The 18,712-nt window shown below is 40.9% G+C and overlaps 2 protein-coding genes across 15 annotated transcripts in view; one reads left to right on the forward strand and one right to left on the reverse strand.

Moving 5' to 3' along the window:
• The window catches only part of PRKCD (protein kinase C delta), a 68,937-nt gene extending 57,678 nt beyond the window's left edge, over positions 1-11,259 (forward strand). For 5 of the 6 annotated variants that reach the window (XM_083796345.1, XM_083796346.1, XM_083796347.1 and 2 more), the window contains 9 exons: positions 1,095-1,185; positions 2,550-2,683; positions 3,410-3,583; positions 4,134-4,225; positions 5,741-5,803; positions 8,010-8,148; positions 8,995-9,183; positions 9,432-9,560; positions 10,705-11,259. In XM_083796345.1, the coding sequence (XP_083652471.1) occupies positions 1,095-1,185; positions 2,550-2,683; positions 3,410-3,583; positions 4,134-4,225; positions 5,741-5,803; positions 8,010-8,148; positions 8,995-9,183; positions 9,432-9,560; positions 10,705-10,863 (1,170 nt within the window). In that variant the 3' untranslated portion in view covers positions 10,864-11,259. The remainder of the gene's footprint in view (positions 1-1,094; positions 1,186-2,549; positions 2,684-3,409; positions 3,584-4,133; positions 4,226-5,740; positions 5,804-8,009; positions 8,149-8,994; positions 9,184-9,431; positions 9,561-10,704) is intronic. The other variant, XM_083796350.1, reaches the window with a different exon arrangement.
• A 1,654-nt stretch (positions 11,260-12,913) lies between these two features.
• LOC310880489 (6-phosphofructo-2-kinase/fructose-2,6-bisphosphatase 4) overlaps positions 12,914-18,712 on the reverse strand; it is a 49,628-nt gene continuing 43,829 nt past the window's right edge. For all 9 annotated transcript variants that reach the window (XM_083796353.1, XM_083796352.1, XM_083796359.1 and 6 more), the window contains one exon: positions 12,914-15,787. In XM_083796353.1, coding sequence (XP_083652479.1) covers positions 15,728-15,787 — 60 coding nt within the window. In that variant the 3' untranslated portion in view covers positions 12,914-15,727. The remainder of the gene's footprint in view (positions 15,788-18,712) is intronic.

The following is an 18,712-nucleotide window of genomic DNA, read 5'->3' on the forward strand; positions in this document are numbered from 1 at the left end:
CAGCTTTCTCTTCTTAATTTGACCTATAGAGAGACTAACAAAGATGGCAATAGCCTAGAGGAGAAGCTGGGGGAAGAACATCCCACCTGACAAAGAATTTTTAAACAGAAGGTTTGTGTTTTCCTGAAATACAGCTTGGTTCTTTAACGGTGCCAAGGTTATTTTCTCCCCTTGTTTGATTGCATTCAAACAGTAGTAGCATAAAGCTGAAGTCTGCCCACACTTCAACTTTAGAATTCCCTTTGAATGCTAAATTAAATAAGTAAGGAGAAATAGAGCAGAGAGCTTCCATTTTTATTAATCTGATATATATACACACAGAAAAGTCTTCTGGAATTAACACAGGCCCCACAGTTTACATTGTTGGTCTCCTGCTGCAGCATAGCCGTCTCTTGTGTACGGATTACCGTCAACTTCTGACTTGCAAATAAAGATTCAGACACAAGCTCTGAAATTAAAACAGGAGAATATATCGTAAAAGCCAACAGTATTTCCTGTCAGCTGAGCATTCCTGAGCTTTCACAGGATATTTACTTTGAAAACAGTGAGAGCTGTTACACCAGCTTTTTCACGACAAAAAAAAAACAAACTTGATCTGCTCATTACTAAAACTTGATCTTGGGGATCTTCCATACATAAAATTTGTTTGCATGTGCTCAAGAAGTATGTCACACGCTGTCTTCAGCGTGTTCAGAATGACAGTGGTTCCCACCTTGTGTTTCAAAACCCAAACACTAGTCCAAGGGGACGCTTTCCCACAGTGGATTCAAACCAAGCAATTATTCTCACTGTGGATTCAAACTGTTATAACTTTCATAGTTTTTCAACAGACAATTACATAGACTGTTCAGGAATTCTAATATTTTCTTGCAGTGAAGAAAGTAAAGCAATTGGCTGAAGCTGTAAAAAGTGTGGCTAAATAGTCTGAACTACATTTTGAGATTTTGAGAAGAATTATGTACTAGGAGTTAATTATTTAAAAGAAATGATCATACTGCCATCTGCCATCATAATGTTGTATTTAACAGCTTTTGTTGTAAATATTTCTAAAGTAATAGTGCAAATATAATTTCAAATGTTCCCTTCCTCCTCAGAAATCTACACGAAGGTCTGATTCTGGACCTGTAGAAAGTGTTGGTATTTACCAAGATTTTGATAAGAAACCTAAAGGAGGAGATACAACAGGTGAGAAAAATTTTTGTTTAGCCATTTGCCTACTAGACTGTACAAACTGTCATGTTTATTTATTCATTCTTGCCTTATGTTAGGTAATATTTTTTGAACAAGCATTGTTAAAAAAAATATGCACATAATTCTTTTTACCTGGCCACACAAAATGCTTATATAGTTTTTGACGAACACCAGTATTTTTAGTCCATGAGCATACCCACTTTTATGCAAAACGCTCGCTTTATTCTTCGTGGCATGGTTCCCCATGGTGGAAGCAGAGGATGGCTCGCTAATCAGACGTGCGTGTACAACACACCTCTCCCTTCTGTAACTGAAATGTCATGAATATTGTTAACTATCTCAATTTGTTCACAGAATGTTAGAGGCCTTTGTACAATACTGCAAATTTTAGAATTTAAGCCAAAAGACTAGTTGCAGTTAAACAGCTGAGGTAGTTTAAGGACCTGGAATAGAGAATAAGCTTCAGCTTCAGAATAAGGGTTTACTTTGTTGTTGTTTTTGTTTGGTTTTGTTTTGGTTTTATATTGCTAAAAAAGTTCCAGCATTGTAAAAGTCTCACAAAGACTGGTGAGGTGCGGCCTCACCAGAGCAGAGCACAGGGGGACGATCACCTCCCTGGCCCTGCTGGCTGCACTATTCCTGACACAAACCAGGATGCCGTTGGCCTTCTTGGCCACCTGGGCACACTGCCGGCTCGTGTCCAGGTGAGCATCAACCAGCACCCCCAGATCCTTTTCCTCTGCACAGCTTTCCAGCCACTCTGCCCCCAGCCTGTAGCACTGCATGGGGTTGTTGTGGCCAAAGTGCAGGACCCGGTATCATCTCATGATTGCCATCAGAGTGTCTTGGTGGCACAGGAGATCTGTGCAGCAGGGGTGCAAAAAAAAAAAAAAGTTAATTTTAGGATATAATCAAGCCTAACCTGTATGTTCATGCTTCTTAGCCAGGATCAAGCATAAATCAGATCTTTTCATGGCCTCTCTGCTTCGAGGGACTAGCTTCTTCTATTAACAGAAGAAAATACAAGCCATCCTTGTAAAGTACTCTGTTCTCTAAACTATGCTCTGAATCTTAGCAATAGGGGAAATTTAGGACCCTTTATTTTTGTAATTCCTGCGTATGTGTTGCTTAAAGCCAGCATCAGAAACAATCACAGATCCAAATGCAACATTATCAAATATACTTCAGTAACTTAAACTTTATTATGAACTACATGATTTGACCTGTATGTTTAGATTTGCTAATATCCCAGCAGCAGATGAACTGAAATGGTATGTCAGTACTTAGTTCCTAATAGAGAATCTGAGTCATGCAGTTTTTCTGTATATGCTGAACTTTAAACTCCCTGTTTCAATTAGCAGATAACAGCCAGTACGATAAACTCTGGGAGGGAAGCACAGCCAAGACAGCATCACGAATTGCAAGCAGGAGAAAATTCAACATAGACAGCTTTGTCTTCCATAAAGTATTAGGGAAAGGAAGCTTTGGAAAGGTATGTAACAAATTTACAGAGCTTAAGGTGACTGCCTTGCTTGATCTCTGCAATATTATGGGCTATTTTTGTTAACCAGAAAGGTCTTACAGCCACTTGACTAGATAATATTTTAAGAGAACAAAATATAGCCATCTCTGTCAAAGACACTGGAAGTTCTTTACGTGCAGCTTGTCTGAACTCAGAAGTGTTTCATAATGGACAAGGGGTTTTCAACCCAGTCAGAGGAATAGCCCTTTATCCAAAAGGGCAATTACGTTCACATTCTGTCTACTGAAACGGCCTCATAATGCTCCAGAGTAATGGCAGAGAAATGTGGGACAGCAGCGTGACCTTCCACTCCCATCTGCCTCCGCTCCTTGTGCTCCTTGCTTACCCTGTGCTTGTCCGAGGGTGATGTGACCTCCACAGATTCTGTCCTCTGTCATCTGTGAAACTCCAGCTGTAATGAAGGAACAGACTTTACGCGTCCTCTGTTCATACTCTCACAAGTCATTGACAGAAAAACTGCCCTGGAAGCTGCTGTGCCTGTGTTACAAGGTCCTTGTACCCTGTCTCCTCACATCTATGCCCAGCAGCTTCACCTTGCCAAATCTCACCATTTGCATAGCTGCCACAACTACTAAAAAACCAAACTGCTATAAACACCTTTGACTTCTCCTTACTGATATCATCAGCAACAGGCTTTTCCACACATGCTGTAATCTCATCTTTGTTTTTTTGTAGGTTCTGCTTGCTGAGCTGAAAGGGAAGAACGAATTCTTTGCTATCAAAGCTCTGAAAAAAGATGTGGTACTGATTGACGATGATGTGGAATGTACCATGGTGGAAAAGCGGGTTTTAGCACTTGCATGGGAAAATCCATTTCTCACACACCTTTACTGCACATTCCAGACAAAGGTAAGGGGAGGAAAAAAAAAGGCGAGGGCAACACAACGGATGTTGCCTTTTAATGGATACTGTTACCAACAGTCAAGTGAAAATAACTTTAGTGATGCAAGAGTTAAATCCCCCTTCTTGTGTTCTGTGTAATAGTTCACAAGCCTTGTGGAAAGTGCGATACCCATATATGCTGACGAGATCAGAATGAGATCAGAGTAACATCTACACGATCTGGAGTAAGAGACAGTTTAATTTAAAACCTTGACCCTAGCTTTATCCTCAGTGAAGGGAGCAAAGATGACTGTCACAGGTAGAATTCAGGAAATATATTTGAATGTATATTTATATTAAATCTAGAAGCCCACAGAATATGAGGTGAGCTCCTTAGCCTTGCAAGACCATGCTACTGAAACCTGCAGCAGCCTCTTGCATTCTTAGGGGTGCATGAAACAGAAATATGTCAGGACAGGACGAAAGTGGCTGCTGGGTCCCCACTGCCAGATTGCTACTTGAGGTGCGGTTGTGATAGCATCAATAATGTTTCCATTCTCTGATTATTTGCAAACAGGATCATCTGTTCTTCGTTATGGAGTTCCTCAATGGGGGAGACCTGATGTTCCACATACAAGACAAAGGGCGTTTTGATCTCTACAGAGCAACGTAAGTCTACAGCACTTCAGTCCCTAATCCCCGTGAATTGTTATAATCTTTGTGGTTTTACTACTTCTAGTTCTGCACCACTTAGCTGTTAGTCTTTCACTCGTGTTTCAGTGTCTGATGATTGAAAATGTGTTTTATAGGCATCAGTTTGATACAATGAAGCTCACTTAATGACGTATTGAGTTAGGTTTCCATCATTTGCATAGCAGTGTGATGTTTTGCTTGAAAGGATACACCTGTATGTGGAGATGCTAGGTAAACCTCAACATAAGCCAGCAATGAAAACATATGGTCTTAAAGCACACTAAAGCTGTACTGTCATGGAAAAATTAATTTCCTAAGAAAACAGCACTGGGGAGCAGGGGGAGCCTAGTAAATAATATATCACTGTTACTGATAAGTTGACATAATATTACAGGAAGATAACCTGCACTTTCTACAAGATACTAATTAAAATGGGAAAACACTTCATTTAACAAGTGTCATTTTGTCCGTTACCTATGGCTTGAAGGTAACTGAAGCTGAAGACTTACAATTATATAATGGTTTTGCATCTTGTAACTGTAACTTTTAGTTTTAGAACAATTTGAATGGGTTCATGAAAGACCTTAAAAGTAACGCAGGGTGGGGTAATGGATCTGCCCAAAAGCACCAGTGTAACCGACTGGAAAACAGCTTGCATTACTGTGCTAACTAAGAAATAAATACAGATTGGATTGGATTGGATCAAGAAGACCAGCATAAAAAGTAGTCTGCAGTAGCCAGCCTCATGGGTCAGGGCTAGCTCTGTTCTGACTCTCCCCAGCAGAAATCTGGACAAAGTCCCCCAACTTACTTGTGTTTCAGCAAACTTCTAGCAGCTTCTCCTGGAATTTTCTGTACATATTTCTCAAGTTTTGGGTCAACATTCATTCTGCAATACAGAAGTGAAAATCACTTTTTTTTTTTTTTAACAATTATGAAGTTTACATCCTGGGAGGAGGAGAAAGCATTCCTTAAGAGTTTTTCTTCACATCCTGTAGATTAACACCACCTTTTTGAGGAGAAACAGCAATGCTTTCTGTCTGCTGCAATTGGGTGGGTATAGGAGTGTAGGCAGTTGAGGTCCATTCCAAATTTAGCCATTAATGTGCCGTCCCTCCTGAAGCCGCCCCATAAGTACTGACCTCCCAGTAGCTATCTTTCAGAAGGCATATGCATATCTCTCATAAAACTGAAAGAAAAGGGACAGTGTTCCCCAATGGAAGGGGAAGGAAGCATTAAAGAAAGCTGGTGTCCCCTTTACTGTTTGGCATTAGACACCACAGATGTGTGGTGAAAATTAACTTGCAGATTATAGCATCCATCTGTATAAATACAGGTGCAATATTAAATATGGGATTTCTCTTTCCTAGTGTTTAAAGAAGTGTACAGTAATTTTCACTGCATGAAGTTTATGGCAGCTCTTCTGGCCAGCTGCATTGTCTCATGTTTTAACTGAGAAAGACAGACTAAAAGATGTTTTGGTCTTTTCAGGTTTTATGGAGCTGAAATTTTATGTGGGCTACAGTTTCTTCACAGCAAAGGCATTATTTATAGGTGAGTACCAGTTAGCACCAGCGTGGGACCTATGAATTGTCTTAGCACTTCATGCATGCTTGAGTTACTGATTGATGTAACAAGTAAAAACTGTCTGTCAGAGTTCTGATGTTATTCCAAGGGCATTAACATGCCTGAGATGAATCTGTATCTTTGTGTCTTTTCCTTGGCAACCAGAATGATGGAATGCTATTTACATTACACAAAAGCAGTTTTGTCTGTTATTTTTAAACACTCCCTTCACATCACAAGTCTTTCGAGTTTGGTGGCAATGGTGAGTGTCCTTGAGGGTCTCAGTTCCTACCGTTCTCGGAAAACCACTGAGGTGGAAGTCTTCTGCTTTTACTTTCCATGTGAAAGCAGAGAATTGATGCTTCTGCCTCACCAGATTCTTAAACAGCAAGGAGCAGATCCTGACCAACTGTTTCTTAATGTAAATATCCACATTACAGGAGATCAGAATTTTTTGTTTTGTTTTTAAGATGTGTTTTTTCCTCTCAATTTCCTTTCTCCAGCCTTTTCACCCCACCTCAGCTCTAAAACCCTGTTTGCTAACTACTTGCTCAGGTAGCTCTTACCTCTAACAAACAAGTATGAAGGATAACAGGTGCGTGCTTGAGAGCAAATTCTGCATAGCCTTAGGTAAAGGTGCCCCATGATGTCCGCTATTGCCCACCTCCCTTTATAGAAACAGGAAATGTCTGGTGGAGCACCGTCCTGTAAAGCAGTTTTCTGAAGTTAGACTTGTATTTCACCAAAAAAAAGTGTTTGTAAGGAGGATCAATGTTACCAGAAAACTTCTTGATGAAGAAAGGTGATTCTTCGAAGCCTTTCTGCCTCACAGAGAAGACAACCATAGCCTGGGAAGGTACTTAATGCATCCAGCTCTATTCCCACTGCCTCCTGCAGGTTTATACATGGGAAGGGACCAAACTCCAGGACGTGTTATCCGCAGGAAGTCTTTCCATCCCAAGTTTTCTATATATTTTTAGGCTTGCTGTTAAATTTCCCTGTGTTAAATTAGTGCTTCTAGAGTGAAATTTCACAGTATAAAATATTTTCAGACAAACTGGTACCGTTTATCAACAGGACATCAGCAAAACCAAAGGTACTTTTTCCCCTCTTGCACAGGAAGTTTACCAGTATAGTCACTGACCCTGACTGTAGTGGTTTTAGGTAGGTGTTGCATTGCAAGTAAATCCTTCACGCCCATACAAAAGATTTTAGAAGTTGCAGCTAGGTAAGTGCAGTGCCCTACATTACGATGAGCTTTCCCTGTCTCAGAAATATATTCAGTTTACTCAAGGTGAACAGCAGCTGATGTCCAAACACAGGTTTTATAGCACATTGCGTTAGAGCAGGGGCTCTTGGTTCAAGCTGCAGCTCACCCTTTTGGCAGCGTAAGTAGCTGATACTGTAAGCTCAAGTTAACAAAGAGAAAAGACTGCCCTGTTCCTATGTAAAATCTGCTCTATTCAAGGCTTTCTTGGTAAGCAGAAGGGCTGTTCAGTTTCTCTTCAGCCTGCCCTCTTCGGTATGCGCTTTTGCAGCCAGATGGACGAAAAACACTTTGCAGTCAAAGGGAGGGAATGTAGCTTTTGGAAACTACAGTTAAAAAGCTCTTCCTTGATTGAGGATTGTTATTCTGTAAAAAAAAAAAAAAAAAAAGGCATGAATAGGCACTTCACAGACTGTGGCCGCAGCACATGAACTCCCCCTCGTGCTGTAACTAGGAGCAAGTCACACGTAATATTAAAATTGGGCAGGCTTTGAATATTCATGCTTGTGCCAAATGCCCCAAGAATCCAACAATCCTTCTTTTGAGCTACGCAGTCCGGTGCAGCGCTGCTACGTTAGCTGGTGAGGCGTTAACTCACACCTCTGTCCAGAGGCAACAGAAGCACTGGGTGTGATTTTTGGATGTAAAAGCAGATGATGAGGATTATATGGGCATGCTATATACACACCTCAGCCACTTTCTTATGCTTACAAGCGATAATTCTTCTTTTCTCCCTACCATCTTCCAAGTATCAAAGTACAATTTTGCAGGTATTATGTTGATAGATGATTATTTATTTTCTTGAAAAGCGTCTTTGTACAACGTAGGGAGGGCATTTTTAATCTGTGAAGAAACTGCATGCATCTGAATACAAAAATGACATACTTGTCCTTAAATGTCTCTTTTTTTTTAATATACCTTTTGCAGAGACCTAAAACTGGACAACGTGATGCTCGATAAAGAAGGCCATATCAAAATAGCTGATTTTGGAATGTGCAAAGAAAATGTAGTTGGTGAGAACAAGGCAAGCACATTCTGTGGGACCCCAGACTACATTGCTCCTGAGGTCAGTACGTCACCACCACATACTGCAGGGGCAGATTTAATAGACTGATGTTAGAATGGCCATTGTGATTTTTCTTCCCTTTAGAGAATAATCATTCCAAAATGTAATAATAATAATAACAAGCATAGAAAAAAAAATGGATGCCTTCTTCTGTAGAGGGTTCTGAAGATAGAATACTTACAAGTACTACAATGTTTTTTTAATAGGTTTTGAAATGTTAAAATTTTCAGTTGTTGAAAAACTAGTTAAAATTTTCAGTTGTTGAAAAACTAGTTTTCTTTTCTGCTTTTACAGCTAGCATACATGCAGGACTCCTGCAAAATGAGCATGTGCACTGCAGCTGATAAAGCAGATGCAAGCAGCCAGAATTCAAAGGAGAATCTTAGAGAGTTAAATTCCTTGTGTTCATAGTTGGCTTTTTATCTGATTTGCATAGTAGTCAAATAAGGTAGTTAGCTTTTAAAGCTATAAATGTCAAAGTCTGTTGGTTAATAATCTGCTTTCATTGCCACACGTTCCTTCCTTCCCCTACTTTATTATCTTGTAATGAAACTAGAGCAGCTGTTTTCCAAGTACAATGGTATTTAAAGTCAATGGAGGAAATTTCAGAATGAGAGCAAAGATCTGTCCACTGAGCTGTCCACGTTTCCACAAACAGCAGCTGAGCAGAAAACTACAGCTGTACTTCAGTGTCAACAATCCTCTCAGACTGCTGGATTTTTCCCTCTAGATATGCTAGTTATTAAAAGATTCCCTCTTAAATTCACTGATCTGTTTTTTTGTACATACTTCTGTCTTTTACTAATTACCCATATTTCTTCCCCTGCCCCTCTTCTGTGGAACAAGATTCTGCAAGGCTTGAGGTACACGTTCTCTGTGGACTGGTGGTCATTTGGGGTCCTGCTGTACGAGATGCTTATTGGACAATCCCCTTTCCATGGGGATGATGAAGATGAGTTGTTCGAGTCAATCCGAGTGGACACACCTCACTACCCACGCTGGATTACCAAGGAATCAAAAGACATACTAGAAAAGGTAAGGCTGAAGATTGATGAGTGGGTCACGGTCCATTATTTCCTCCAGGTAGGGACAAATCTAGGCTTTTAAAAGGAGCTGTTTATCCATGTTAGCAGATGACACAAATGGAAAGCCAGGTGACCTTAATACTAATGTCTGTGTACTGTTAGCAACTTTTGTTCGTTCAGCAGTATACCAGTTATTTCTTCCACTGCCACCTACCTTTTGAGCGGATGTAAGGCCTTGTTGGCTATCTTGTCTTGCAGCTATTTGAAAGAGATCCAACAAGACGACTCGGGGTCACTGGGAATATCCGAGACCATCCTTTTTTCAAAACCATCAACTGGGCAGCGTTAGAGAAGAGGGAGGTAGACCCTCCTTTCAAGCCAAAAGTGGTACGTGGATTATTCTGTGTTCCTGTAACAGTGCTGCACATGTCTGTTGGTCACCAACCTAGGGGTGATGGGTGAATCCTCCAACTTGCTCAAAACATCCTTACAGTAGTTTATTCTGAAACCTGAAATCTTTTCTACCCTAAAATCTTCCTATTAAGACCATCTTCCTATACAGCTTTAAGAAACCTCTTCACTACCGTTGTCTTCAGGAAAATAATGAATAGTGCTGCTATCCATTCTTTTCAGATCAATGGATGAATGCAGTGTTTTGTATGCATTGATGTTAGCACTGTTAGTGCTTACTGATAGTTAACTTCAACTAGAGCAGCTCAGAAAAAGATGCATTCTCCATACTGGTGAACTTACAGCTACTTCGAATGCACATCCCTAGTGTTACCTGAAAAAGTGTGTAAAGAACAAACCATCCATTGCTTGATTTGTGTCACCATAGGCTTCCACTGCTTCATCACAAAAAGTTCACATTAAAAATTCAAATCAGTTTTCCTCCACCCCAGTACCAGAATGGATAAAACAATCTGGAAGGAAAGTACATTTTAAAGAGTGCTTACATACTTGATGCAGGAGGGGTGTTCCATTCGAGAACAGGAGGCTTCATGTTGCATTTTCCCATACAGATGGGCTCTGGAAGTTTAAGAATCCTGCAACCCATAAGCTTTGGAGGTTCAGAATGTAGAATGTAGTCTTAAATAATATGAATTCTTAGGAAATATGCACAAATATTAGTTTTATCTAGACACAAAGTAGCTGCAATAGTTGAACAAATGCAGACCTTAAAATGCTTTCAGAAATTAAAAAAAAAAAATGTTGTTAATGCCAAGGAATGTTGGGTTTAAATGTAAATGCATTGATTTTTGTCAAGATAGACTCTTTGGCTAATTCATTGAAATGTTATCACATATCCAAGTGGTTCTTTTCCAAAGCAACCCAGTGCTGTTTGTTTTCAACCAACAGGTAGTAATTTCCCAGTTGTAATGTTATAGTAATGCTTAAAATAGGCAAAGGGATTTTTTTTTCAGCAGGGTTTGAAAAATAATTTGCTAAGCTTTCATATTTAGCAATCTTTTCTGGAAAAAAAAATTTGCAACTATCGTCTCAAACTGTCTTCCCTCTCTGTTTAACACAGAAGTCAGCAAGTGACTACAACAACTTCGACAGAGAATTTCTAAATGAAAAGCCAAGATTATCTTACAGTGACAAAAACCTGATCGAGTCTATGGATCAGTCTGCATTTGATGGATTTTCTTTTATCAACCCTAAATTTGAACAGATCTTAGAAAAATAATCTCTGAACAGTTGGACTTTAAAGCAGGGTTAAACAATTAAGAACAGAAAACTCCAAGTGCTAAGTGTTACCCTTCCAACGATGTTGTCAATACTTCAGAATAATAACACAATAGTGTGATTAATTATGTCTAGCTGCTGATTTATTGGCAGTGTTCTTTTATGCATGGTTGGGTTTAAGGTATGTGAATCATGTGCATTATTTTCTCTATTTGGGAAAATGTAAATTGTTTGGTTACTTGAATGTAGTTATGTTATATATATATATATATATATATATGCTGTATATTTTGCTCGGAGGAAGACATTGGGGAACATAATATGTCTTTTTAAAAGTGTTTGAGCCCTTGGTTCTTTTATTTGTCTTCAATTAAAAGAAAGTTATGTTAAACTTTCATTCCTGACTATGAATTTTTTTCCCTAGAAATATTCAGTTAAACTCCAGTTGATTTAATCTACAGTAAAAAATAATAATTTGCAAGCCCTCTTCAATTACACAGATAATACAAATATTTTAGGAGAACTACTGGAAATGAAGAATTAAGGAAAAGCAAAGATTCACAGAACAGTCTGAAGCCTGAGATGCTTAATTGTTAGGGGCAACGGGGAAGTGCCACTCTTACACTGCAGTCTCTCACCCAAAGCAGCCAGTGCCACTCCTATGGATAATATCCTTGACTACTGCAGTTAATAAAAACCTCAAGTCTTTGGCTTTACAAGTCTGGGAAAAATTAACAAACTTTTTTTCCCTTCCACCAAAAGGGCTTTTAAAAAAACCTGCATGATAGAGTAACTCCAGTCCACTTTGACCTCTGCAGGTCTCCGGCTAGAGTGTAGCTGGGAAGTATTCTGGAGCTCCTCTCCTCTCCTCTGTATGCCAGGCTTTGGTGGTTATTCTAAATACGTACTCTGAGGAAGGAGAAGCATTAGACAGTTTGGTCTAAGTATCCAGCAGCAGCATACCACTGGGGAATACGACTTTCCACTATTAAAAGTCCAGTTCTACGGAGGGACCTCGGTTGAGGTGTTTTTCCTCCAAGAAGTAGCTGCTGTATTCTTTGCCAGCGGCAGCACTGTGCCCTTTCACCAGGTGTGTCACCTTGATCGCACCATCTGAGTGGGGCACTGACCTGCTACAGGAGCCTGCTCAGGTTGGAGCGACCAGAAATGAAAGCACCGCAGGTTGTACAGTTGCACGGCCTCTGGACTGCCTCCACTGAACGGCTGTGCCCGAGGGCCACCTGGTGGGCGGTAGACAGAGAGATTAGTTCATGCGTTTCAGACCAGGTGAGTCCTCACAGTACACTGAGAAATTACATATTGAAAATTCAAGTTTTTTTTTTTTTTTTTTTTTTGGTCCAGAAAGCAGCCTGAAAGCACTAAAACAAACAAGAAAGCCTCCCCCACAACCATACAATGTACAGTTAAAGAAAACACTGACTTATTAAACAACACCATAGCAGAGAAACTACAAGGTGAATACCACGCAAAAGTATAGTGATCAACAACGTGACAATTTGAGGATGTAATTCTAAACCACAAACTATTAATTTTGTCCTTATCTTTCTGAATGACAAGTGCCCCTGCAAATTACAGGCCATCTAACCTATACATGCAAATACATACCAGTAGGCAGCGTTTTGCTGTTGATTTTCAGCCTTGTGAAAAATACCAGCAGCATCTGGAAGATTATGTCAGAAGATTGTAGCTTTAAGCGCATGAGTCAGATCTTAAAATACCAGTCACAAGGAGAAGGTAATAGTCTTCTTACCTTTCTGCTCCACTGTGTGGACAAATCTTGATGTGCTTTTATTTAATGCATTCTTCCAACTTTTCCCTCAGTTACTGAGTTTGTTACTTAAATTACAGTTAGTTTATCTGAGTAAAGTTAGTTATTCTACCAGCTGCTTAATTCTTCTGTTTATGTATAAGCTGTTTTAAACAAGCTACAATTCCTGCACTTCAGAAAGCTGTGGAAACCAGCTGACCTGCAGGAACCCTCACCTGGCACTTCAGCTACCGTAACAGACACAGAAAGAAACACAGCAGTGCAAGGTGTAGCATTTGATCTTTATTACTTGGATCAAACGTCAAATGATTACATTTGTCTGAAAGATTACAACGAAGGCCAATGATGTAAGAAAAGATAGTTTAACCCCATTCTAAAGACTGCATCTGAGCTAGCAAGTGTACTAACAGTCAAAAGGTAGTAAAATACACATGGGAATAAATATGCAAGGCCAGGACAAGGATTTTTACCTCCCCTATCAGTGACAGATCGGTCAGTATTGCATGGTCAGGAACACGAGGGGAGGACGTACACAGCTTTTAGACAGGGACGATGATCTGCCATTCTTAACGGTGTCTCCCCAGAAAGGTAGTTAGGCATTGGGGAGAACTGCTTCACATTTACATTCATTGTCTACATTTGCTCTTACCAGCTAGAAAGGGTTGGATGCAGTCAATGGTTTAAAAGTACCTTCCTAAAGTAGAACAGACAACTTCGTATTTTTTTCTCTTCAAGTATCAGCATAACAGTTTATTTACACTTGTATACAACTCTTTTTACTGAACACCCACTTAGTAAAACATTCATCACAGTATATTCAAAAGCAGGCTATAAAAATACCTACTATACATAAAACATTTAGCCTCAGGGAATTTTACAGCACCTCTGAAAGTTTAGAGGTAAAACAAAGAAAAGGAGAAAGGGGAGACACCTCCAGCTGTGCTTGCCAGTGCAGAAGAGCGGCCTTTTGGCTCGCCTCTCACTAGGGGAAACCTTTCCTTCCACATTTCTTCAACCAGGTTCAAGTACCACACCCTGATAGTAAAACCCTGCTTTTCTGATATAGTATCCTGGGATCTGCCGCCTGTAACGCAGAATAAACCCTGACTCTTTCAATTTAAAAGCTGTCAAACAACTCCTGGTCGTGGCTGGATGGCAGAGCTCCAGAGCAGCGAGGGCTGCCTGGAGCACTGCCCCGCTTCCCACGCGAAGCACGCACGGTATCAGACAGGGGGATGTTATTCCTACACTTTGCCACAAAGGTGACCTTGTTTACTATGCATCAATAAATTAACTACTCTGAGTAGCGCTGTGTGGTCTCTCTCCTCAGATAAGAGCTATGAACACAGCTGAATTAATAAAGATCTGAAATGCGCGTTACTGAACTAACGGATCACACACACAAAGCTCTAGACGGCAGCACTTGAAGCAAGTGTTTCTGGTCATTTCACGCCCTACCCATTCCTCTTCTGAAATGAAACCCAGCGATGTGATATGGCTTACTTCCAGAGCTGAACATATTGCTGAAATTAGCTTATTAAAACAAATCACAACAGCAGCACGTTATCTTATAAACCCTGCACAAACAGAAGACAATGTAGCCCTTCCCTGCAAAACTACGAGGGCCCATTATTTCACACAGGAATTGAGCAAACAAACAAAAAAGTTTCTTTAAAAAAAAATCAACAATGTACACGGTAAAAGTTCAATCAATTGAAGAAAAGTCCTTAAATCAAAAAAAAACAAAAGCACGGTCTATCTACAAAAAAATAGTTCTCACTTCAAGAACTACGAGCCAGCAACAGTGTTGGCAGCTCACTTCAGTTGTCTGGTAACACATACAAAATACACTGATTTAGTACAGTCAGAGGGCTGTAGCCTCAACAGACATACAAAATTCCATTTTTAGCACTGGAGTTTCACAGAGAAATATAAAAGAGCAGCAAAGAATTTAAATAGTGGAAGGTTGCTTAAAAACAATAAAAAAAAGGTAGGTGCACCTTGTTAAAAAACAATTTCAGAATTTACCTACTGTTTTTCTTGCATGAGCTGTAAGAAAGGTTAAATGCCACCTAACCTTTCTGTACTGTTTCCTGATATACGTTAGATGTGGCTATAAAGAGAATCATACATGTTGAAATTCATTCCAAAAACTGCCAAAAAAATCACAGCACTAGTAAGAAAAGCAGCTTCTCCAGCCTTTGGCAGTCTGAATCCTTCTTCCCTACCTCCCAGTCTCAGAAAGCTGCTCATCCCCTCCTGTGGCCACAGCAGAAGGGGCATTTCTCTTTCTAGTTTCATTACCCGAAGCTGCTGTCTTACACTCACACTTGTATCCCACAGCCGTTACTTAATTCCGTGTCCTCCACTGTGATCTAAATATATCTGGTTCCTGGAAAACATTAAAATCTTGCTAGAACCGCAGAATCTTTCAGATAGCAAGTCTACTTTTAATGGTGTTATTTCCAAGGGGTAAGTCTCCCCATCCCATACAAATTTAAGTTGAGGTTGGTAAACCAAAAATCACTGTAAGAGACAGAAGCTAACGTGACTGATGAGCTTTCCAATTTAAAGTACTTTTGCAACGTGAATCCTCCAATGCTCAAAATGCAGAATTTCACGTGTTAAATACGCCATCAAAAAAAATCTTTGTGTAATTCTAGGCAACCATTCACAGTAAAAATAAGAGGAACTCTTACAAAAACACTAAAAGAAAGTAAAATCTAGTTAAAATCTGACAGTAAAATTGACACGGGCAATTAGCCATCTTGCAGTATTCCACAGATGAACAATAAAAGCTACTGAAACTGCACAAATTTACATATGAAAACCTAAAACCAACATTACTCTGCTTCTATGAATCTTTTTACCAATACCTTTCGGCACTGGGAGTTAACCAGAACTACAGGTTTCCTCCAAAGAAGCTGAATCACATTCGAAATGTCTTAAAGTGAAGGGGAGGCGCATTTGTTCCAACTTGCTCAGCGTTCAGCACGCTGTCTCCATTCTCAGGGACCCGAGCTGCTACTTAACGCTGTCGCGGTGGAGGGAGGGCTGCTGCCAGCAGAAACTGCAGCTATAGATGGTTAGGTACTGTCCTCAGAGCTTCTTCTCTCGATCGGTCCACGCCTACGTTCTGCAAGTTTAAAGACAAAAAGGACTTTAAAGCATGAGTCTCGTGATTAGCCACAGCTTGGCTCAACACACAACTATTACACAAAACAAAAATTAAGCAAGTTTTGATGCTTATTTCCTCAACGTGTCTTGTAAAACAAAACAAAAGGTCCCAGCCCAGAACAGAAATCAGAAGCCAGGCTCTGACCTCGTCCCAGCCTCCACGTGCTTTGTTGAGACGCAACAAGCCTCTCTCAAAAAGCATCTCAAAGACACACATCACACCAGGTCTGGTAGGACAATCGGTCTCTCCACACTATATGGAGATCACACTGTTATATTTAAAAAACAAATAAATAAATTATAACCACTGTTTTTAATCATTTTTTTCTAATCACTTCTAGCCTTTCAGACACGCGTACAGTATAAGAGAAGAACAAAGCCACACAGCAAAAGTCGTAAACCAGACAAAAACTGACAAAAGTTGGAGGGAGGGAAAGCCACCTCTCCTTTGTGTCAGGCATGCTTCAAGAAACAACTCAACATCGACAGCCAGAAAGCTGTTCTGGTCCTGCCTGTAAGCAGCTATCTCACTGGGAAGCCTCTGAGTAACTCCCTAAAGAGCTGGTAACGTAAAGTTTAAATGCACTTTGGGACACGTGGGCGGATTGGCATGTCACGCTGACAGCAGGTAATGTTCCAGTGGTTTTATAACCACGTTGATTAGAGTTGACTTTCAAAACAAGCCTCTCTAGTCCAGCTCAAGGAGAAGAGCCTCATGCAGAGAGGGGGACTCGGTACTGCTCTCAGCCTGCAGGCACACAACTCCGTCCGCCAAAACTATCCCACGAAAAGCAAACCACTCCCCTCTCCAACCCCAGGTTCTAGGATTTTCAGCCATTCCATAAGTAAATGAGATAAACGAGCAGTACCTGATTTGATTCGGGGCTAAAGTGTGCCAATGTCGTTTCTGCCCTCACTGATTCTCCTGTCAGCCCTCTCCTCTCTGCTCAGCCTTCCAGCCCTTGGTAAATCAGCCCGTTTTCCACCATAAGCACACCACGCAAAGCTTTTTGAGGACACACACGAACGCTGCCTGCCCCACTCTCCAACTGCTCTCTCTGAGTAAAGAAAACAATGCTCCTGTTTCAGAAAGATGCTTCCACAGGCAGCATTCCTTCTAGAGCGAAGGATACAGAGACAGCACTGGCATCTAGGAACATGAGGAGCTGGCAAAACAAGTCACACTCTGCATGACCACAATGGGAAAAAAAAAAAAAAACACCGCTGCGTTGGCATTCGTTTTATTTGTTCATATTTTCTTAGCAACTGATGCAACATACCCAGAAATTCCTTGAGACTGTGGAGATGTCTCCACAGGCAATCTGAGAACACTGGCTAACATCTTTTAAGCTGAGCATCTGCTGTTGATTCAAAGAAAATTAAACGGAGCATGAAATGGAGCATCAACATGCAGGAATCCAGAGGTACTGGAAATTACGTCCACAAGCAACAAGAACTAGACAGCTACAACGCAAAACTAAGAGGAAACAACGTGGTCAAGGCAAAAGATACCTCTCATTGAGTTAAATAAGGTGCGTCAGACAAAAGCAGCATCCCAGCAGCTGGGGCAGCCACAAGAGGGAGCACTGATATGCAGTTAAAGCTGGAACAAGACGCCCTCCAGTCAGAGTGCAGGCAAAAGGGAAAAGGCCGTGGAAGCAAAGCACACCGAACTGCCACGTGGAGGAAACAAAACCTGTGCAGGACAAAGCCTAATAAATAAACCCTGGGGCTTATTAGACAAAGAAGGCACCTAGCTCAAGTCCAGATGAAGCGAGACTTAGAAAGGGACTACCACCCCCTTGAACGGAAGGTGGATTCCTACCCTCAGCAATCACGTTAGGTCTAATTACGGCAGCTGGGCCCCTGCTCCCACGTGGACTGAGAAAGACAAGCGTGCAGTGAGAACAATGCTGCTGCTTACAGAGAAGACAGAGGTTTTTGCCTTACTTTTAGGACCAAAAGGCGTCCCCACAGCCATCCAGCAGCACCTTACCCGAACACACTTGAACAAAATTACTGTCCTGGAACAGCGCTACTGCTGCTTCATACTGGCGAGCACAGGAAACGCAGCAGTGGGAACCCAAACAACAGGCGCCTGGTTTTGAATGCTATTTCTACCAAGGCGTATGGGATCTCCGCAGCCTTGGAACACGACATCAAGTCAGCCAGCACCATCAGGCACGTTTCTTTTAAGATTCAGAAAGGCCAAGGTTTCTTAGACCACAAAAATATCCATAAAGAAGATAAAAAGCTCAAATTGGCCACATGAAACAACAGAAGGTGCACCTCACCGAGTCCTCTCTGGAAAGACTCGGCACAAACAGATAAACACACGCCGACACCACTGCTTCTCCTCTCCTCATCACACTCTCCCTTGTTTTGTGTTTTTCTTTTTTTCCCCTACAGAACAAAGCATTCCCCAGAAACAAAGTGCTACAGATTTCCAAACAGGACAGCCTGCCATCTTAGTTTCATTGCTACATGCAACCCTCACAACAAAGCCAGCAGATTTTGCAATAACGGGCTCCTCCAGGGAAGAGGGTTCTGAGCCGCACAGGAGTCACAAGGAAAGCCAAAACAGATGAAGTTAATAAGGGCCATCCAGAGCCAAAGAACAAGCATAAAGTGGACAACGCGAAGAAGTGCTCTTATCAGCCAGGTTCCTCCTGGTGCGCTGTACAGAGAACTCACTGTCCCTTCCCATGCAGCGTTAGGCCTTTCTTTTACTAAGAAAATAATCTAGGGAGGACTACTAAGCAATGCTGCCATAACAGGAGACCCCTTAAAGGGCAAAACTGCTTTTAAATCCCATGTTACTCCATTATACACATCTGCAAGAGGTTTTGTTTTGTTTTTTGCATGGATTTTGTCTTAACCAAAA

The sequence above is a fragment of the Anser anser genome (assembly GCF_964211835.1).
Source record: "Anser anser genome assembly, chromosome: 12".
NCBI lineage: Eukaryota > Metazoa > Chordata > Aves > Anseriformes > Anatidae > Anser > Anser anser.